The 18,436-nt window shown below is 45.9% G+C and overlaps 1 protein-coding gene across 2 annotated transcripts in view; it reads left to right on the top strand.

Annotated features, from left to right (window-relative positions):
• Med27 (mediator complex subunit 27) overlaps positions 1–18,436 on the top strand; it is a 177,803-nt gene that overhangs the window by 62,168 nt on the left and 97,199 nt on the right. For both annotated transcript variants that reach the window (XM_013021240.1, XM_013021241.1), the window contains exon 3: positions 2,426–2,556. In XM_013021240.1, the coding sequence (XP_012876694.1) occupies positions 2,426–2,556 (131 nt within the window). The remainder of the gene's footprint in view (positions 1–2,425; positions 2,557–18,436) is intronic.

Here is an 18,436-nt window from a genome sequence, read left to right as displayed (position 1 = left end):
TTAATCATTATGAGTCAGCATGCAAAGGCAGACTGTTGGGGGAAGAGGAGCTCTCCCACCACATGTGCTCTTGGAGCAGTGTGCAGAGCTTCTGAGGACCCCTGTGAGAGGGATGGATGCCAGTCAGTGCACACTGCTGCTGCTGTGTTTTTGTTTGAGCAGAGATCCATGTGATGCCAGGTGGGCAACCTCCCTCCCTTGCATCGTTAGCAGACTCCACCTCTCAGTCAGCAGGACTGGAAGGGCTGAGCTTGCATGGACAAGGAAGGAGGAGAGCTGAAGGGAGAGGGGGTAGCTCGAGCAGGAGGGTCCTGCCAAGCTGTCTTTCCCTTTAATTCCAGAAAGCCCTGTGCATATTGCACTCATTGCACATTCTGGGGGGAGATCGAAACCAAGCCGCTGACATTTTGAAACATTGTCTTTCAAACTTGTACTGTCCCTTGCTTCCATTGATTTCCCATTTGAGGAATCTGTACAAGAAAACCAAATTTGAGCAAAATTCATTGGTCTAAGATGAGTTGTTAGAACCAGATTATGCCCCCCCTTTTCCCCCCACAAGAAGTCCTCTGTTTTTATTATGAAGGTGATACATCTCTGTCTTGTATTAGACAGCCGTAGGCTCCCACAATAACCAGCCAAGTAAATCAGGAGCCTGCTCAGAAGCAATATGGATGCTCTAGACACAGCCATTTGAGTCTTGCTGGGTCACTGAGTAGCTTCATTTTTATAGCCACTTGCAAGGAGCGCATCATTTCGATTGGCTTTGTTTTCTCACTCTCTATTCGTGTGCAGCTCCATGGCTTTGAGTGAGACCATTTGTTTTTCAGATTGTTATTACCCTTTGCATTCAGGGCTCGGCCCTTTATATATGGTGGTCACCACTTTCATTGCCATGAGCTGTAATGTAGCTGACTCGGCAAAGAAAATATATGCCTTGGAAGAGCATTTTGAGAAGAAATTGACTCAGAGCTTGAGAATGAATTACTATTTGTATATTTAGTTAATTCTAAATATGTGTTTGAAAGACCTTACTTAATTTGAGAAGAGAAGAGGAAACATATTGGATGTTACAAATGGTCTCAATCCAAATTCTTAGCTTGGCATTTGCATGTTTGAATGTTTTATTTACATCTGTTCAAACTTGGGATACCTTTCAAAGCTAATTTTATTTTAGAGAGATTGATGGCAACTTTTAGGACCTGAAATACAAAAGCATGAGTTTGAAAAAAGAAGGTAAAAGTCATTGTCACATATCAAATTAGATAGATGCCTTGTTTGACAATGAGTGAGAATAGCTGTTTTTTAAATCAAAAGATCCCTGTGGTAGGGGTTGGGACACAAGGGTTCTGTAGTGATAGAAAATTTCTAGATCTTTATTAAGGTCTTGCTCACACAGACACCTCCCTTTGTCAAAACTCTTTTCAAACTGTACATAAAATATGTGTTACATTTTATACAAACTGTATGTCAATATAGTGTATCTTTTAAAGGCTAGTTTGGTTTAGAACTTCTCCAGTGGAGAAGTGGAAATGCTACAGAGTTGAATGATGTGTCCCGAGTAACCTCCGTGCTCAGCAGTCTGTCTAGGAATAAAGGGAAGGATGCTGGCACTGAGCCTGTGTAAAGGATGCGGCTTCTTCCCGCCTGGTGCCTCTGTCTAGCCACATGAAGTGGAAACCAAGAGGACTCCTCCATCACACTCTCCAGTGAGCCCATAAGCCATTGTACTTTGTTGTCAGGTATATTCATGAGCTCCTTCCTGTGACTGAACTTGCATTGCACCTTACCCATCCAGTAATTCAGCCCTGCAGAAGGGTTTAGGTGCTCACTCACGGTGCATTGAGGTGTCCTGGTGTACAGTCATGGACTGTGAGTTCCACAGTTTTATTACAAGTAAGACCTGGTAATAGCAGGAGTCCCCCGAATCATCTCTATCTCCAAGAAAAGCTTCTGGATCTTATTGACATAGGCTTTAAAAACATTAGTGTAAGACCTACGTGAATAAGAGTGAAAAGTAAAGAAGAAAGAAAAAAAACACCCAAATTTGGACTAGTATTTAGAAATACACGGTTAGTGTTCTCTGGAGTCTTTTTTTAGTCTGTCTGCCTATAGCACAGCCTCTTTTGTTGTTAACCATGTGCTGTTGTAAGGTTCTTTTGCTGTTTTAGCCATTTGCCAGGTTCATGGTTAGGTGTTATGATTGTGTCCAGTTCTCATAAGTTGTGATGAGATGCAGATCTCATCTGTGATGTTGTGATGTACACCTCATTTATCTTCATCATCAGTTATCTCTTTAAGAAGAAATTCCTTGAAGGAGCATGTGAGCCATTTGAAATAACCTGGAGTGTGTTTAGGGGGCAAGGCCATCAAGTATTGACCAATCCTGTCTCTGTCCCGCTCTCATCCTGCTTTTTCTTTCCTGTAGTTGCAGTACCACGCAGGTCTAGCATCTGGCCTTCTGAACCAGCAGTCCTTGAAGCGTTCTGCCAATCAGATGGGTGTGTCTGCCAAGCGCCGACCAAAGTCTCAGCCCACCACGCTGGTCCTCCCACCACAGTGAGTGAGGGGCTTCAGAAGGGGTCTTGGTCCTGATGAACTCTGTTTGCACTTGTTTTAGGCCTGTCAAAAGTGATGCTTTTACAAAAATGTTTGTTTCTTTTGGAAAACATAACTTAGAGAGCTGCAGTTCATAGTTGATTTATTGTCTGGGGCAGTTTTTGTACTAGTCCCTAGCTTGTCCTTCGTTACCAAGGATGTGGCTGCAGAGCATCTAAGGATTGACTGGGCCTGGGGGCAGCCTCCAAGGAGAGTCAGGGAGCCCTTCTCTTCTGCATGGCTGGGACGGCAGATACAGTGAGGTCCAGCAGCTTGCTGACCTCTCACAGGTGTGCGCATCACGCTGCCCTCACTTCCAGAACCCCGAAACTCGTCCTCACATACCCAGTCTCTCCCCACATCCAACCCTGCCATCCTTCTGTAAGCAGTTCATTTTTGCTAGGCATGAGGGTGCGTGCCTGTAACCCTAGCATTGAGAGGTCAAGTCTTGGGCTACGTAGTGATACCACAAAATTAATTTTGCCTATCCTTGAACTTCATAAAAATGACAGCATGCGTCATCTTTTATACCTGAGTGTGTGCACATGTGTACATGTGTGTACATATGCTTGGGATTGAGTACAGCTCAGGGCTTTGTTCCTGCTAAGCTCATACTATACCATGGAGCTATACTTCTAGACCAGCATAGCAGCTTTTTAATTTGTTAACTCAACAGAGTATCTATTAGATTCATCTAGTCTAATTCTTCCTTTTCATTACAGTGTAGTCACTTCTTGCTGGTAGTTTTTCTGTCAGGGTCCATACTTCCCAGAGAGACCACACACTCTAAAGGCTGGGCTTGGACTTTGGACATACTCCTAGGCTGTCCTGTTTTCTTCTTGTATTTTCTTTTCCTCATGTCCGTAGCTACAAACTGGGTTTACATCTTTGGTCCAAGGGATTATCTGCAAATAAGATTTGGTTGCCTTCCCTCCAGATCTCTTAGCTTTTTTGGTGACAAATACTTATGGTACCTACTGTGTGTCAGGCATGGTTGTGGGACATGAGCTAGATGGACATGGTCCCTAGTACCATAACTTCTAGTTAGTATTAATGTCAGGAAGAGAATCATAGGAATACAGTGTGGGAAGCATCCTGTTTAAGAAGCATGGCCAAAGAACGCCTCTCTGAGCAGAAAGTTGGGGAGGGAAAAGAGGGGAAGAGCAGGGCCCCTTCCCCAGCTGGTGGCCACTCATCTGCCACCCTTTCTGTGGTTTGTTACACTTCTTGCGCATTTTGTGTTTGCTTCCTGAACAGGCTGCCCACCCACTGGTGGACTCATCCTCCGTGTGCATGCCCAGGGGCTGTATTTTATGTTATTGAAGCTGAGGTGAGGGGCACAGAGCTTCATGAGGCCTTACGCTCTGTCGTGGCTTAGGCTTACATGTTGATCTGGTGCTTCTGCACATCAGCGCTCAGCTCTCTGAAGCCTGGCAGGCCTTGTAACCTGTCATTTTCCCTGCATGGGTTGTCTTCTGAGTCGATGTTTGGCGAGAAGAGAAAGACTTTCGAACAGTCCCATAAGACTGGAGCCAAAAGTGTTTGTTGCTAACTCTCTCTTGACAAAAGTCAGTTCTCAGTCCATCTGTTCACCATTTGTTAATTTGCATTGGCTTGAAACCTGTTTACAGGTGACATGCTATTACGAGGACATTTAGAAACTATTTTAAGCACCATACAACCAACAGTCACTGTTCTGAGAGAGAGAGGTGTTCACAACTGTCATTAGAAATTTATATAGATCACTCAGAGCACTTAAAGTCTTTCAAAGAGAAAAGTGGACACTATATCTGCAGAATACACTAATGAGATCACTTCCTATACCTAGCAGACCATTGACTGCTGCTTTCTTAACTCACTGAGACTTCAGGGCACTCCTTAGTGTACAGGGTCTGTAGCCAGAAGCCTACCAGGGTGTGTTTTTTGAGCTCCTAGTATGTATCACACTGGATTTGATATTGGTTATGACAGAGCTGCAAGTCTACTTAGGTTATTATTTTTTTAGGTAAGGAAATGGAACACTGGTGATGTATGTATAACGTAGATGTAAAAAATTTTAAAAGATAAATAACCCTGAGAAAGTTACTATGAACACATTGTTGGATATTGTTCTACACCTTTTCCCATTAATATGTAATTTTTAACAACCAGACTTTCCACAAAGTATTTCCACATTGTATTGTAATGTTGTTTTATGTTCTATCCTACTGTATTATTGAATATTGCTCATAATGTAAGGCAGCATAATTTGATCTATGGAATATTGATCTTGTGTTTTAATACCGATGCTATGGTTGTATGCTCCTGAAGATTCCTAACTATACAATCTTTATTATAAGCACATGACCACGGTTAACTCTGTCATAAGGAAATCCTTTGGCCCTCCTAGTGAAACACCCAGATCCTCTAGGTTACTGTGTTAATGAGCTATTACTGCATAATAATTATCCCCAAACTTAGTGTTTTTGCAGCAGCAAGTATTATCCTTCTCCCATGGCGTCTGGGAGTGGCTTGTGTGGACCGTTCTGCCTCAGTGTCTCTCGTGAGGGTTCAGTGACTGTCCAGGGTCATGATCAGCTGAAGGTTTGGCTGGGCTCGGAAGCCACACTTGCTGCTAGGCTACTCACTGGCCTGCAGGCCAGTGGAGCTGTCGGCAGGGGGCTGTGGGTCCTCCTCCCGTTGGCCTCTTTACAGGCTACACGAGCACGAGTATCCTCAGTACATGGTAGCTGGTGAGCTAAGAGAATGAGAGCCAGGTGGAAGCTTTTCTCTTTATGACCTACCCTGAGAAAAGTATCCCAGCCCGGCACTGTGACTCAGGCCTGTAATCCTAGGTATTTGAGAAGTGGAGATCCAGAATTGTGGTTTGAGGCCAGCCTGGGCCTAAAAGTTTATGAAATTTGATCTCAACTAATGTCTGAGTGTGATGGTACATATCTGTATTCTAAGTTAAGGGGGGGATGCACAATGATTGGTACAGTGGCACGTGCCTGCCATCCCAGTGACAAGGGGAAGCACAAATAGGAGGTTCCAAGTCCAGGCTAGTCTGGGGATCAAGTGAGACCCTATCTTGAGAATAATCAATATAGAAGAGGACTGGTGGTGTGGGGCTGGTGGTAGAGTGCCTGCCTAGTAAGCCAGAGGTCCTGAATTCAATCCCCAGTACTGCCAAACAGCCAAGCCAGAACAAAAGGCCACAGGGCTTCATTCACCCCTTGTGTTCTTTGAGATGAGTTTCCATGGCACAGAGGGATGAACTCTGTTTTGAGGGAGATGTGTCAAAGACAGTCACTCACTGCGGCCTTTCCACGAGGGGGGACCACACTTCCTGTCGCACTCACTCCTCTGGGATTTTGGGGTCTGGATGACAAGTCAGCAGGGCCGCTGACTTGATTTGGGGGTTTCTGAAAGGTTTTGTTTCTGCCACTGCCCTGCATGCTGGCTCCTGAGAAGCCGTGAACTCACAGGGCTCGTAATGCTGGTCCCCACAAGCTCACTGGGCTCGCGGCGTTTGTCTGGACAGCTGGCTCCTTCCTAAGATGTGGGCGAATGCTGCTTGAAAGGCAGAAGCTCCTATTATCTTTGACTTGAAGTACGGACCCCCAGGAATCACAGGAGCAAGGCAGCCACACCTCCATCCTTTGTGAAGTGGCCAATGAGTGGGGCCTGCTGGTGATATCTCACCAGGTGAGGCAGATGCTTGCCTGCCAGTGCTCAGGAGCTGAGAGGCCCTCCCTTAGCTTCCCAGCCGGCCATGACATCATCACCTCTTTCTCTGTTGCTCATTTTTGAGCCCTTACCCTGTCCCCCAAACCATCCAGATGTGAAACTCCAGGTTTTTGCAGTTTTATTGCAAAAACTCATTTACATAACTGTGTTCACACAGCCTCGGCATGGCCTTGCTTTTTTGCCTCTGGAATTGTTGATCTTTTGCTGAGAGCAGAATTTGATTATACAGTTTTGTTAATGCATATAATGGTAGGAAGTCTGAATGTCAGCTCCATTGACTGGAGCTGAGCTCGGCGTAAGCCAGGTTTCTTGGGTAGGAATGCAGGTCTGTGAGCTCATGAGGACAAGCACCGTGGCTCACTCTGAGCACGTGCTTCTCCTCTCCCCCTGTCCCACACAAGAGATGGACTGTGTGGCTCCACGCTTCCTGAGTTTTGGAAAAAGTCATCCAGACTTTGGGTGGAAATTCACTGACTCTTTCTTTCCCCTACTGGCAAGTATTAAGTAACAATATTCATTAAATACCACAGAGAGGCTATGTAATAAAGAAATAATCCTCAGCCTAGGTGGCTGTAGCTCTCCAGAAGAGCCGAAATTGAGAATATAATTAAAGATTAAAACATTGTTTGCATTCTAGAACATGGAGAAATCTTTCCTCTGCATTGCGGGACCACATTAATAAGGAGGAGATCAGTTTCCAATAACTGGCCCTGCGCAGCTCATTATTAATAGTGTCACGTGCAAGCTTCTGACTCAGTGCTTCTTTACCTTTCTTCTCCCAAGACTGACATTGTCTCCAGGACTGGAGGAACACCAGCTGGATCCCAAAACAACTTGTCCTTACCTACATGGTGCCTGGAGTTTGTACAGGGAAGTTCAGTGGCAAGAGCTTACCTGAGGACAGGGCCTTAAACCCTGCTGTTTCCTATTAGCCTCTCTTTTGGCTACAATCATTTTCAGTGTATCAGTGTCAGTGCACGTGTGTGAAAAAGTTAAAAGACTGGTAAGACGTACACCATACCCAACTGTTTTGAGCTTTCAGTTGTGGCTGGTAAAGGGCCGTCTGGACAAACCTGTGAGGTCAGCATTCGGCAGCCTGAGCTTGAAGCCAGCCTGGGCACCCAGCTCCTGCCAGACAGGAAGAGTCCAGGGCCCGGCCTGATTGAGTTGTAAAAGTTTAACTGCTCATACCTTTCCTCTCTGCTTTTGGTTGCTGTGGATGCTGGCTCGTTTCTCACTGGCCATGAAATGGACTTGAAAAGCATTTGAGGCCAAGCATCTGAAACAGACCTTCTGTGACCCACCTTTTTCCAATGCTGCTTTCTCTGCATTGCTTTTTTGCTTCTCATTTGAGGGCCTGCAGAAGACATACCTATAATACTGGCTGAAATGTCCTGTTTTATGTGTTTATGTCCTCATGGCGTTGGCAGGTAGAGGAAGAGAGACTGTCTGAGCCTGTCATTGATGAAGGAGGAAAACTATGCTTGGGCCCGGGCAGAAGGAATGCTTCCTTCTGGCTCCTCACCCCCACTCGTGCAAGGCTTCGCTCTTACCCTGCTGTGGCATTTGCCCCTTTCTGCAAGTGTCGGGGTTCTGCAGCACCTTTACTGCTGGTGGTTGAACAAGCAAGTCTAGAAGGTCAGTTCCTTTCTGTGTGCTTCCCTGGCTGACAAGGCCCAGAGCATCTTTTCACAAGATGTTCTAGACAGGTGTTCACGGGCTGGGGGCACATAGTGGCTGCGGAGTGTTAGCATCGGGTTTTTAAGTAGCAACTGATGAGACTTGTGGCTGCCGGCATCTCCTTGCTGGTCTGCCTACCTGCCCAGTGGGAATGGAGAGTCGGCTGTGGGACCTTCACAGAGGCAGGGCCTGGAAGGCAGGCCGAGCCCTGGCAGTGAACTGCTGTAGGGAGAGCAGGCCCGGGGGGCTCGTGAGCGGGTCTGCAGTGTGGAAGGTGGTATATTAGGAAGATTAATCAGTCGCAGTTGCAGATAAATAAGATGGCGTTTTGTAGCTGTTTAAAAGATAATTGGTTCATGTTACTTATCCTTTATCCCCTTTCTTTGGGCAGGAGAAAAGTCTCTGAGAGAAATAAACGAGGAATCCCTCATCAATATTAATGCAAAAATCTGTCTATGGAGAATAAATATAGGGACATTTTGTTTTAAATGCTCTATATCGTGTGCTTCATTAGCATATATGTTGTGAACACTACTTTTCTCCCCTTGAGAGAAACATGTTCTGTTCAGCTAATAGCTACAGACCAAAATCGGTAGCTTATTGGGGTTGTAATCCTTCAGATGGACAGCAGAATGTTGCTTCCCTGCTTCAGCCCGGGGGCTCCTGCCTTCCCCCTTGCTTAGAGCTGCTGGCCTGTGGCAGGAAGCCAGAAGTCATTTGATCCTTAGGCTTCCTAGTTGCATCTGAGAGAGAGAGAAAGAGAGAGAGAGCGAGCGCGCGCGCGAGCGTATGTGTGCAGACCAGATTCACCAAAGAAATACTCGATCTTTCCTTCCTGTGTGCAAGGTGGGGTCTGGTTAAAATAGTCGTTAATTGTTGGAGCTGGGTAATGAGGACGTTATACTCTTGGTGGGGCTGTGCTGTGGTACTAATATGGATATATAGTAATACAGTGTTTATGTTTGTATATGCATTATTTTTCTGTCTGTGGAAATGTGAATGGCTGAAACCCCAAATAGCACCAAATCTTATATGTACCATGCTTTTTCTGTATCTACACATCTGTGATAAAGCTTAATTCATAAGTTACCCACAGTAATAGACTAACAATGGATGAACAACAAGATTAGCATGACTTTGTTTTTCCTTTGGTTTCACGGAAGATATGTTCTTGCCATGGGTGTTAGCAACCTCAGCTTACTTTTTTTTTTTCCTTCCCTTATTAAGTTGAGAACCTCTTGATTCCTCTTGAAGGAAGCACTTTAAGCCTCTCTGTGGTGCATCTGAATTGTCAGCCTCGGTGTGCACCTTGGGGCCATTAGTTAATAAAATAAGGGTAGCTTAAACAAAAGCCCTGAGATACCACAACACTCATCCACCAACACTGACTGCCTGTGACTGACCCAGCAGAATGCAAAACCACAAGTCGGGGCAGGGTAAAATTGTCAGAACACTTTCATGGTAAAATGGAGCTCAGGTTATAGTTGAAGAACTCAGACTTTGTTAATCAGCCGTGTAGTGTTTCTAGAAGTCCCGTATATAGTTAATTGTGCCAGGGATCCAGAGCAAGACAGAGGAGGCTCTGGTGACCGGCCAGCTGCCCTGCCTCCGTGCCCTGGCTACCCACCTCACACCTGCAACTCTCAGCATCTGGCTCTGGTCCTAACCTTACTCTCAGCTACCCTGACTTATGTTGGTCTCCGACCCATTGTGACACAGACTGAAACTTAAAAGTCAGTGCTTTCTGTAGTTACTGAATCAAAGAGAAGTTACATAAAATAGAAAAGTATAATAAAGAACCCCAACTATTTGGTACTGAGTTGAGTGTGGCAGCCCGAAGAATCAGTTTAAAAATGATATTCCATTGCACCTCGTAATTGCCTTTCTCCTTTACAAGGTGATTTTGTCCAGGAAGGCAGCTGCCTGGTGTGGTTATTACATCACTCTGGCCATTACTGGGCAAAGGAAGAAAAGCTGGGTGTTTGTGTAGTGCAGCCCATCAACTAGAAGCTGGATCTTTTTTGAAAATCTCTTTTTTCATAACAAAGAGTCGGAGCTTCAAGACTGTTCATATTTCACATCATGACATCCTCGGCCTCCGCTGATTGCAAGCAAAACTCTTTTAATCTTTCTGTTCTTTGCTGGAATGGAAAATCATGGAGTCTCCTGATAATGTGTTCTCTCTCTCTTCCTCTGCTTTGTAGGCTCTTAGTCACCCAGAAAGCCCTCATTTAGTGTTATAAGTGATCAAGAAGTCATGAACCAGGGTCTCTGTTCTCTTGCAGTACAGATTCCAGAAGCTCCGGCAGCTCTGTGACCTCAGTAATGTGAGAACAGCATAGCAGGAAGTGACTTGACTCTTAGCTCAAGTATTTTGGGGCAGAGTAGATGTTGGTCTGGTGGTACCAGTCATTTAGAGCACTCATTTCTAGTAAATACACAGGAGTTCTTAATAAAATAGAAGAAACCTATTTTCAGCCTAGATTGTACTTCTAGCTTGCTAGGGCATTAAATCTCTTCAGTTTTGGTTAGTGTGGAGAAATCTGGTCCTTTTTCTTTAGTCTGGAAGCAGGGGTGAGGGTCATGGCATGGCTAAACAGAGCTGCAGCTCCGAGTTCAGGGTGAGCAGACAGGGCCCGTCTTTACTGTAAGGGACTCTCAGCTGAGACCCACAGAGGGTCTGGCATAGAGGGACTGGCCAGATAAGGGAGCACATCTTTGGAGTCCTAGCTCTAACTACACACGGGAACCACATGGGGAGCTGTTTGAGGGAGAAGCCCAGAAGCATGCCATATTGTGTAGCAGTTCCTGGGTAGCAGGAGCTATCTTATCTCCACCTGAGATTCAGAAGCATTGCTCTACAGGGGCTGCAGAGATGAATGCTTTGGAAAAACTGTGGTCAGAACATCCATTCAGGGACATGATTGTTGGGAAAACTTGCCAGAGCTTGTTGGTTCAAGACTGCAGATGGGAACCTGTTAGAACTTAAGAACTTATCAGCCTCCTGTAACCCCCATCCCTGACTGTCATCTTTCTGGTTAGTGTTAGGTTTCATGACCACAGGAAAAATCTGGTGGGCCTCTTTCTCTTCCAATACATATATTTATGGCTAGGTCCCTCTAGTTGAATTAGAATCTGTAACTAAGCAATTTGAGTTGTCACATGGCTACTTTAAAATGTATTTATGTACTGAAGTAAAGAGTTTATTGCAGATCTGATATGCATTCGTTTTTCTTCAAAGCTGTAAGTTTACCAGCTTCATTGGAGGTTATGAGACTAGAATCAATTGCATGTATTTAAAGTGGCATGCGTGCATACCTGCGAAACAAGCCTCGTTCACCATAACCAAGACAGGAGCACTGCCATCACCCCAGTGTTGTCTCTTGCCCCTTTGTTGTCCTCCTCACCCCATCCCAGACACTGGTTTTTGTCGCTGTAGAAGTTTATATAAGTGGAATAATGTAGCATCTACCCTCCTTTTTATTTCTATTTTATTTGTTTGTTTATTTATTTATTTTGATACTTGGTTCAAGTACGTGGTACTTGAACTCTGGGCCTGGGCACTATTCCTCAGCTCTTCAGCTCAAGGTGAGCACTCTACCGCTTGAGCCACGGCACCATTTCTGATTTTCTAGTGGTTAATTGGAGATAAGAGTGTCATGTACTTTCCTGCCTGGGCTGGCTTTGCACTGCGATCCTCAGATCTCAGCTTCCTGAGTAGCTAGGATTACAGGCCATTGGTGCCCAGCTATACCTCCCTTTAAAAAACAAAAGCAAAAACAAAACTAGCCTTTATACTCAGCACATTCATTTTGAGAGTCATCATATATGTTTATGTATCAGTAGCTTATTTCTTTTACTGCTTTGTAGGATTCCACTGACTAGATACCCCACATTTTGTTTATCCCTGCATCTGTGGGTAGACGTTTGAGTTGCTTGGCTATTGTCAGTGAAGTTAGTGTGAATACAGATGCAGGTGTCTGTGTGTGGACCTGGGTTCCCATTGCTCTCTTTGAGGAGTACAGATCTAGATGCTCTTCTAAGAAATTTTTTGTTTTTATGTTTTGGTTTTTCTTTTTAATGTACTGTGTGAAGCTATTTCTTTCTTTCTTTTATTTTTTTTCCCCTTTGCTTTATCCCTGTTGTTACTGTTTTTTATTTTGGCACCCTGTGTCTTGTATATACATTTATTTATCTGATTTGGGGAAGAGAACTGGAATAACAAAATGGTGAGACAATGGACGAAGGGTGAACCAGTACAACAGCGATTCTCACAAGACACTGTGTTGGCAGTTAACTTTACAACTTGGGGAGGGGAGCATGAGGGAGGGAGGGGGAGGGTAACAACGTTTGACAAAGAAGTGTACTCATTATTTATGTAACTAATCTCTCCTATAACTAATCTTTCCTATAAAATAAAATTTCTTTAAAAAAGAAAAAAATTGCCAAAGAGCATGTGTCCTCCACTCCCCCAGGGGAGCCAGGAGTGTCTTAGCTGCTCCACGTCCCTCTCAACTCTTGGTATGGTCAGGTGTCCTAGCAGGTAGGTGCGGAGGTTCGTGCTGGCTTTTATTGTAGTTTTTTTTTTTGTTGGTTGTGGGGCTTGAACTCTGGGCCTGGGCATTGTCTCTCACCTCTTCAGCTCAAGGCAAGCGCTCTACCACTTGAGCCATGGAGCCACTTCTGGTTTTCTGGTGGTTAATTGGAGATAAGAGTCTCATGGCCTTTCCTGTCCAGACTGGCTTTGAACGGCAATCCTCAGATCTCAAACTCCTGAGTAGCTAAGATTACGAGTGTGAGCCACCAGCACTCGGCTGGCTTTTATAGCACCTCCAAAATGTGCTTGGCATGTGTCTTGTGTGAGCTGATTGACCATCCCTAAATTATCTTTGGTGAAATGCAGAAAATAAAAAGGTTGCAGCTGACTAAATGAGAGATTATGTTTGAAAAATGTAGGTTTTCAGGTTCTCCTTACAGATGCCTTCATGTAGGACTGGCATAAATCAGTGGCTCTGCATTGATGATGGGATTGTCTGTGAAGTGCCTACTGTGTGCTCAGCACTCCAGCAGTTATCTACCATGAAAAATTCAGAGGAAATTGTGGTCTTGCCTGAATGTTTTATGGTGTTTTTTCAGTTTGGTTGTCATGTACTTTGTGCGATACATATGTGATTGCTGAGTCTAAAGGTGGTTATCTGTTTTGACTGAAGAAAATGGTAGAAGTATTCATCTAGGGACCATTGGGTGGAAATGGACGCTATTCGCTCTTATTTGCATTGTACCCTGTTTTTTATTCACATTTATGGCTCAGCAGATAAAATCTGATTCCACGCTGCTAGGTTCTGGTTATTTGGCAGTGAATCAGCTTTCCATGGGGAGCTAGCTACCTGTGTGCCTAGAGGCTGGTAGAGAGGCGCTGAATCCCCCCTGGGAGATGCCCTTCCCCTCCTCATCGTGGTGTCTTAGGAACCTCCTTTTTAACCCTTTACTAACCATTCTTGGGTCTCAGATCAAATTTAAGGACAGCTTTGTCTCCACCTTCAGAAGACATATCATAATAGGACAGGACAGATGTGGCATTTCCTGTGGCCCAGCCCAAGGCTCCATTGGGAATTGTTGCGTGAACCTTGAATGTCCCTTCATCTCTCTTACCTGCCATGTTTTGGGGCTCCAGTAAAGGCATTTCCAGGTATATTCTAAAGGAATGGCTCCAGGGACTTTAGGTTCAGGCAGCTCCAGCTCTTCACAGCCTCTCTGTCCCCGAAGAAGAAAACCAGAGAGCATCATGTGCTTCAACAAGACAAACTTGTAAGCCTTTTCCAGACTTGTAAAACTTTCCCATCTCATTTTATCATATCATTAAGCCAGCACGAATCTCAAGCACAGGGAAAGCTCTTCTCTTCCTGCCTGACATAAATCAAGATACTTTTTTTTTTTTTTGGTCCGGTCGTGGGGCCTGAACTCTGGGTCTGGGCGCTGTCCCTCAGCTCTTGAGCTCAAGGCTAGCGCTCTACCACTTGAGCCACAGCGCCACTTCCGAGTTTTTCTCTTTTTGCTTATGTGGTACTGAGGAATCAAACCCAGGGCCTCAGGCATGCAAGGCAAGCGCTCTACCACTGAGCCACCTTCCCAGCCCCCAATCAAGATACATTTTGATTGGGAGGGGGACTTGGGCAGTTTTGCAAAAATAAAGCAATTGGAATTAAAGAATTCATTAAGTACATTAAAGCTACCAATTTCCCTTTCCTCCTCTTCCAACCTTCCTGGCAGTGAGAATGGACCCTCCCCCCCTCCCCACAGGTCTATCTAGCCCTGACCACATCTCACATGTGGGTACATATGTTCTTGCAAATTAACCTTCCCTCCTTTTTTGGGGGGAGGACACTTTTTTGTTAACAGAGGAGCACTTAGAAGTTAAAGATCCCCTATGACCAATTGATTCAACACCGTCATTGAGGAGACAGGTAAACCACATGTTCACATGTTGAATGGTCCTCACCCCACAGCACCTCCTGATACTGTTGAAGGTACCATATCCAGGCTACCATAAAATCCCAGACCTGGAGGAGCCAGGGAGCATTTCCTCCAAACCCCTATCTCATGGTTAAGAAAGCTAAGAGGGCAGATAAGGTTTTTGAGGAACCAAGAGCGTCAGGGCTGGAACCTCTTCTTCTGTCCCCTAATACTTCTACTGATGCCCTTTCTCCTTTCTGTCAGACGAACAGGAAAAGGGCAAAACATCCAGGATATGGAACTCTCCTAAATCTGTCTTCGCTTGGGTGGTGTTTGTACATGGGTTTTTGTTTTTTTTTTTTTTTTTTGAGATGTCCCTACAAACTGAGCAGGAACCCCCAAGCCCATTGCTTCTGGTTACTTGCAGGTGGAGGGCGTTGTTTCAGAAATGTGAGTTAAGAATCAGAGCTTTCTGCCTGCGTGCTCCTCGTGGCCTGGAACTCTGCCCTTGAACACTGCTTTTTGGCAGAAGCAATACTTCATCAGCCAGTGGGAACAGATACTTCTGTGTTACAAATGAGCCCAGATTTACGAGAGTTCAAAGAAATGAGATGCGAGATCACCAGCCAAAGCAAGTCTTCAAGCGAGGGAAGAGCCACCGGGAAGAACCACGGCAGGGCCAGTTCACCATGAAAACCCTCCCGCAGGCCCTGTGTCCCTCCAGCTCTCACATAGGTCCATGCTGGGCCTACAATCTTGCGCAGAGTCTCCAGCCCAGAGGAGGTGGGCCAGGGATACAGACCTGGGCACTGCTGTACAGGCAGTTGGGGTGTCGTGTGTTTATTAGGGTTCAGCACCTATGAGGGGGAGGGGAGGAAACAGACAAGAGGGAGGCAGACTATAGTGTGTGGGCCTCACAGAGCCTTGGCCTCATGGGAAATCTCTAAGCCAAAACAACCAGTGAGAAGTGTCCTGTGTTGACCAGAGTACAAAAGCAGGCCTTTATACGCTTGCCTCCTCACTCTGTCACAGATGTAGGTAGCTCCAGAGAGGCCTTGGTTACAAGAGGCTTCACTTTATTATTACTTGTGTGTGTGTATAGGTGTGTATGTGTGCATGCACACGAGCACATACATTCCTGCATGTGTGCCAGTACTAGGGCTTGAATGGTTTTGCTTAAGGCTGGCACTGAGCTCTGCTTCCATTTCTGGCTTTTTGCTGGTTAATTAGAGATTTGTCTGCCCAGGCTGGCTTTGATCCTCAGTCCTTAGATCTCAGCCTCTTGAGTGGGTAGGATTATAGGTGTGAGCCACTGGTGCCTGGCCAGGAGGCAGCACTGCAGCTGGGCTAACCCTGAATGGGCTGAACCACGAGGCCACGTGCTGACGGCTACATAGTCAGGCAATGAGTTCTTCTTATCTCCTTATCTTCATCAACTATGATACTCTTACTGTGTGCCTATGTTCCAGAGTTGGAGTAACTTATTTTTTTTCTAGAAGTGGCACACTTGTACAACCTTTCCACATGCACAGTGAATACCAACTGAGGTTAAATTGCTGTGTTTTGTTCTGCCAACAGGCGATTGTGTGGTGCATCTCCCACCATGGGGCCCCGCTCAGCCTCCCCTTGTGCTTCTAGGGATCTGCTCCCACAGGCTTTGAGGGCTTTCCTTTCTAAGAGGCACCCATGGTCGCCCGACTGCTGCCATTGCTCCAGGAGCCGCTGTTGCTAGTCATTTCCTTTCTCCTTGATATCCATTCTGGATTCTGCTCACCCTTAGCAACGTGCTCACCCTGGATTCTGCTCACCCTGAAGATCTCCTAGTGAGGAAACACAGAGCCTCATCTCTACCAGGCCTGGCTCCCCAAGCATCAGGCTCATCTTCAGTCCTGGTTGCCGTGTCCCCATTGACATTCACAAGTGAGCTGGGGTGTACCCAGGGGGAATGGGGCAGATCAAGAGACTTTGCATGGATTCCTGTCTTCCCCGTGTAACAATAGCAGCTCTGCCTCTTAGATCAGAGCCAGTTGCTCTGGCAAGAGGGTACCTCTTCTGTTTGCTCGTGTGTGCAAGTACCAGGAGGAGCCATGCCCAATAATCAGTGGGATTCTTATATCCCCTGGTAAAGTTTGTGTTCCCTTTGGAGACCAAGATGGCTGACTTCAGAGCCCAAAGTCGGCAAAAAGAGGTGCCCAAAATCCCCTGTAGGTCTTGGGGAGTTAGAAAATAGAAGATCTTCCTCCCCTTGGCTCCTAGACCCATGCATTCTTTCTCCCCAGAGCCCAACTCCATATAGAGGTCTCTGATAGGATGCATGCACTTGTATCCAAGTGGATAGCACCCTGTTTTCGCTGACTGTGCCACCAGCAAGTTTAATGTGATCAGATCCCAAGGTCTTGGGCCAAGATGTAAAGTGGGTTCTTTGATTTACTGTGGTGTTGTGCCTTTTGCCCAGGGCCAGCCTCAAGATTTGATGATACTCTTACCTATGTCTCCCATGTAGTTGGGGTTACAGATGAATGCCACCACATCTAGCTTACCCTTTGAGAGTCTCACTAAGTTTTTTGTTTTTGATTTTGGTCTGAGCTGGCATTGGATTATGATCCTCCTATCTCTGCCTCCCAAGTCACTCACACCCCCCGCACTCCCCCCCTCTCTTTTGGTCGGTGGTAGGGCTTGAACTCTGGGCCTGGGCACTGTCCCTTCAGCTCTTCAGCTCAAGGCGAGCTCTCTACCACTTGAGCCACAGTGCCACTTCTGGTTTTCTGGTGGTTAATTGGAGATAAAAGTCTCATGTACTCCCCTGCCCAGGCTAGCTTTGAACCATGATCCTCAGATCTCAGCCTCCTGAGTAGCTAGGATTAGAGGCATGAGCCACCAGCGCCTGGCGGCCCCTACTCTTAACAAGGAACATGATGATGCTTTGGGTCTCTTGACAACCAATGTCAACTCAAAGGTGAACTCCTGGACCCAGAATGAGCTGACAGCAGGAGGCTGTGTGCTGTCCACACTGCCTGCTACCACACCTGTCCTTGTTCACAGCAGTGGTGTTAATTCTTCCCTGCCCTGGGAATAGGTTTTGTTGATTGTTTATTTGTTTTTTGTATAACCTTTAAACATAGCAAATAAGGATTTATAATGGAAAAATCTTGTTTTTACAATTCTTTAAATGTGAATACCTACTGATGTTTAACTGTTGTATTATCATCAGCCAGCTTAGGATGACACCTCAGAATTCATCATCCAGCTAGTAGACAGGAAAATAAAACAAGTTCAGGCCAAACTTACAGTTCTGGAGCAAGAGACTGTGTGGGTTTGAGCTGGGGTCTCCCATTACTGTGTGTGACCGTGGGTGTGTTATTCAACCCCTCTCCCTCGTGGTCTCCTCATTTGTCGAACAGGGCTAACAGTAATGGAGCAGTAGAGCCTATCTACCGCAAGGCAGTTACTTAGGAAGGGTTAGCCACTCGGATGTCACAGTTCTGCTACTTAGGTGACAGTAGCAGGTCTCAGATGAGTCCTGTGGGCAGTGAGTTTCTTAGGATTCCAGCAAGGGGCAGCGAGGGGGATGCAGGCGGTGGAAGCTGCCCCTGTGGAGGCTGTCCCAGTGGAGGCTACCCCATGGAGGCTGTCCCAGTGGAGGCAGCAGGCTCTTCTGGGCTATCTTTTATATTTTTTATTAATACGTGAATTTCCTTTTGCAAGTAGGTATGAAAAGAGATGTGGTACTGACTGTATGTATATATAATATATATTTTTTGGGGGGGTCCGGTGTGGGGCCTGAACTCTGGGCCTGGGCGCTGTCCCTCAGCTCTTCAGCTCAAGACTACCACTTGAGCCACAGCACCACTTCCAGCTTTTTTCTTTTTTCTTATGTGGTGCTGAGGAGTCGAACCCAGGGCCTCATGCATGCAGTAGAGCCACCTTCCCAGCCCCCTGACTGTATATATGTGTGTGTGTGTGTGTGTGTGTGTGTGTG

The sequence above is a fragment of the Dipodomys ordii genome, unplaced genomic scaffold, assembly GCF_000151885.1.
Source record: "Dipodomys ordii isolate 6190 unplaced genomic scaffold, Dord_2.0 Scaffold55, whole genome shotgun sequence".
NCBI classification, from domain to species: domain Eukaryota; kingdom Metazoa; phylum Chordata; class Mammalia; order Rodentia; family Heteromyidae; genus Dipodomys; species Dipodomys ordii.
This window is presented reverse-complemented; position numbering and strand designations above follow the sequence as displayed.